Source organism: Mesitornis unicolor, unplaced genomic scaffold, assembly GCF_000695765.1.
Source record: "Mesitornis unicolor isolate BGI_N332 unplaced genomic scaffold, ASM69576v1 scaffold3664, whole genome shotgun sequence".
Classification (NCBI taxonomy): Eukaryota; Metazoa; Chordata; class Aves; order Mesitornithiformes; family Mesitornithidae; genus Mesitornis; species Mesitornis unicolor.
In genome coordinates this window covers 384-725 of record NW_010181884.1, presented here as the reverse complement: position 1 = coordinate 725, position 342 = coordinate 384, and the positions used below count along the sequence as shown (strand labels likewise).

Here is a 342-nt window from a genome sequence, read left to right as displayed (position 1 = left end):
TGCGACCACCGCCTCCACAGCCCTATGTACTTCTTCCTCCTCAACCTCTCTGTTATTGACCTGGGCTCCATCTCCACCATTATCCCAAAAGACATGGTCAATTCCCTCTGGGACAACAAGGTAATCTACTTGGGATGTGTTGCCCAGCTGTTTTTCTTTCTCTTTTTGATATCTGCAGAATATTTCCTTCTCACTGTCATGTCCTATGACCGCCACATTGCCACCTGCAAACCCCTTCACTACAGGACCCTCCTGGGCAGCAGAGTTTGTGTCCACATGGCAGCAGCTGCCTGGGCCAGTGGGTTTATCAATGCTCTCCTGCACACTGCCCATACCTTTTCA

At 50.3% G+C, this 342-nt stretch overlaps 1 protein-coding gene across 1 annotated transcript in view; it reads left to right on the top strand.

Moving 5' to 3' along the window:
* Nucleotides 1-6: 6 nt before the first annotated feature.
* LOC104539896 (olfactory receptor 14J1-like) overlaps nt 7-342 on the top strand; it is a gene marked incomplete at both ends in the record, with an annotated part of 714 nt that continues 378 nt past the window's right edge. The window contains one exon of the mRNA XM_010183561.1: nt 7-342. This exon is cut by the window's right edge and continues 378 nt beyond it. Coding sequence (XP_010181863.1) covers nt 7-342 — 336 coding nt within the window.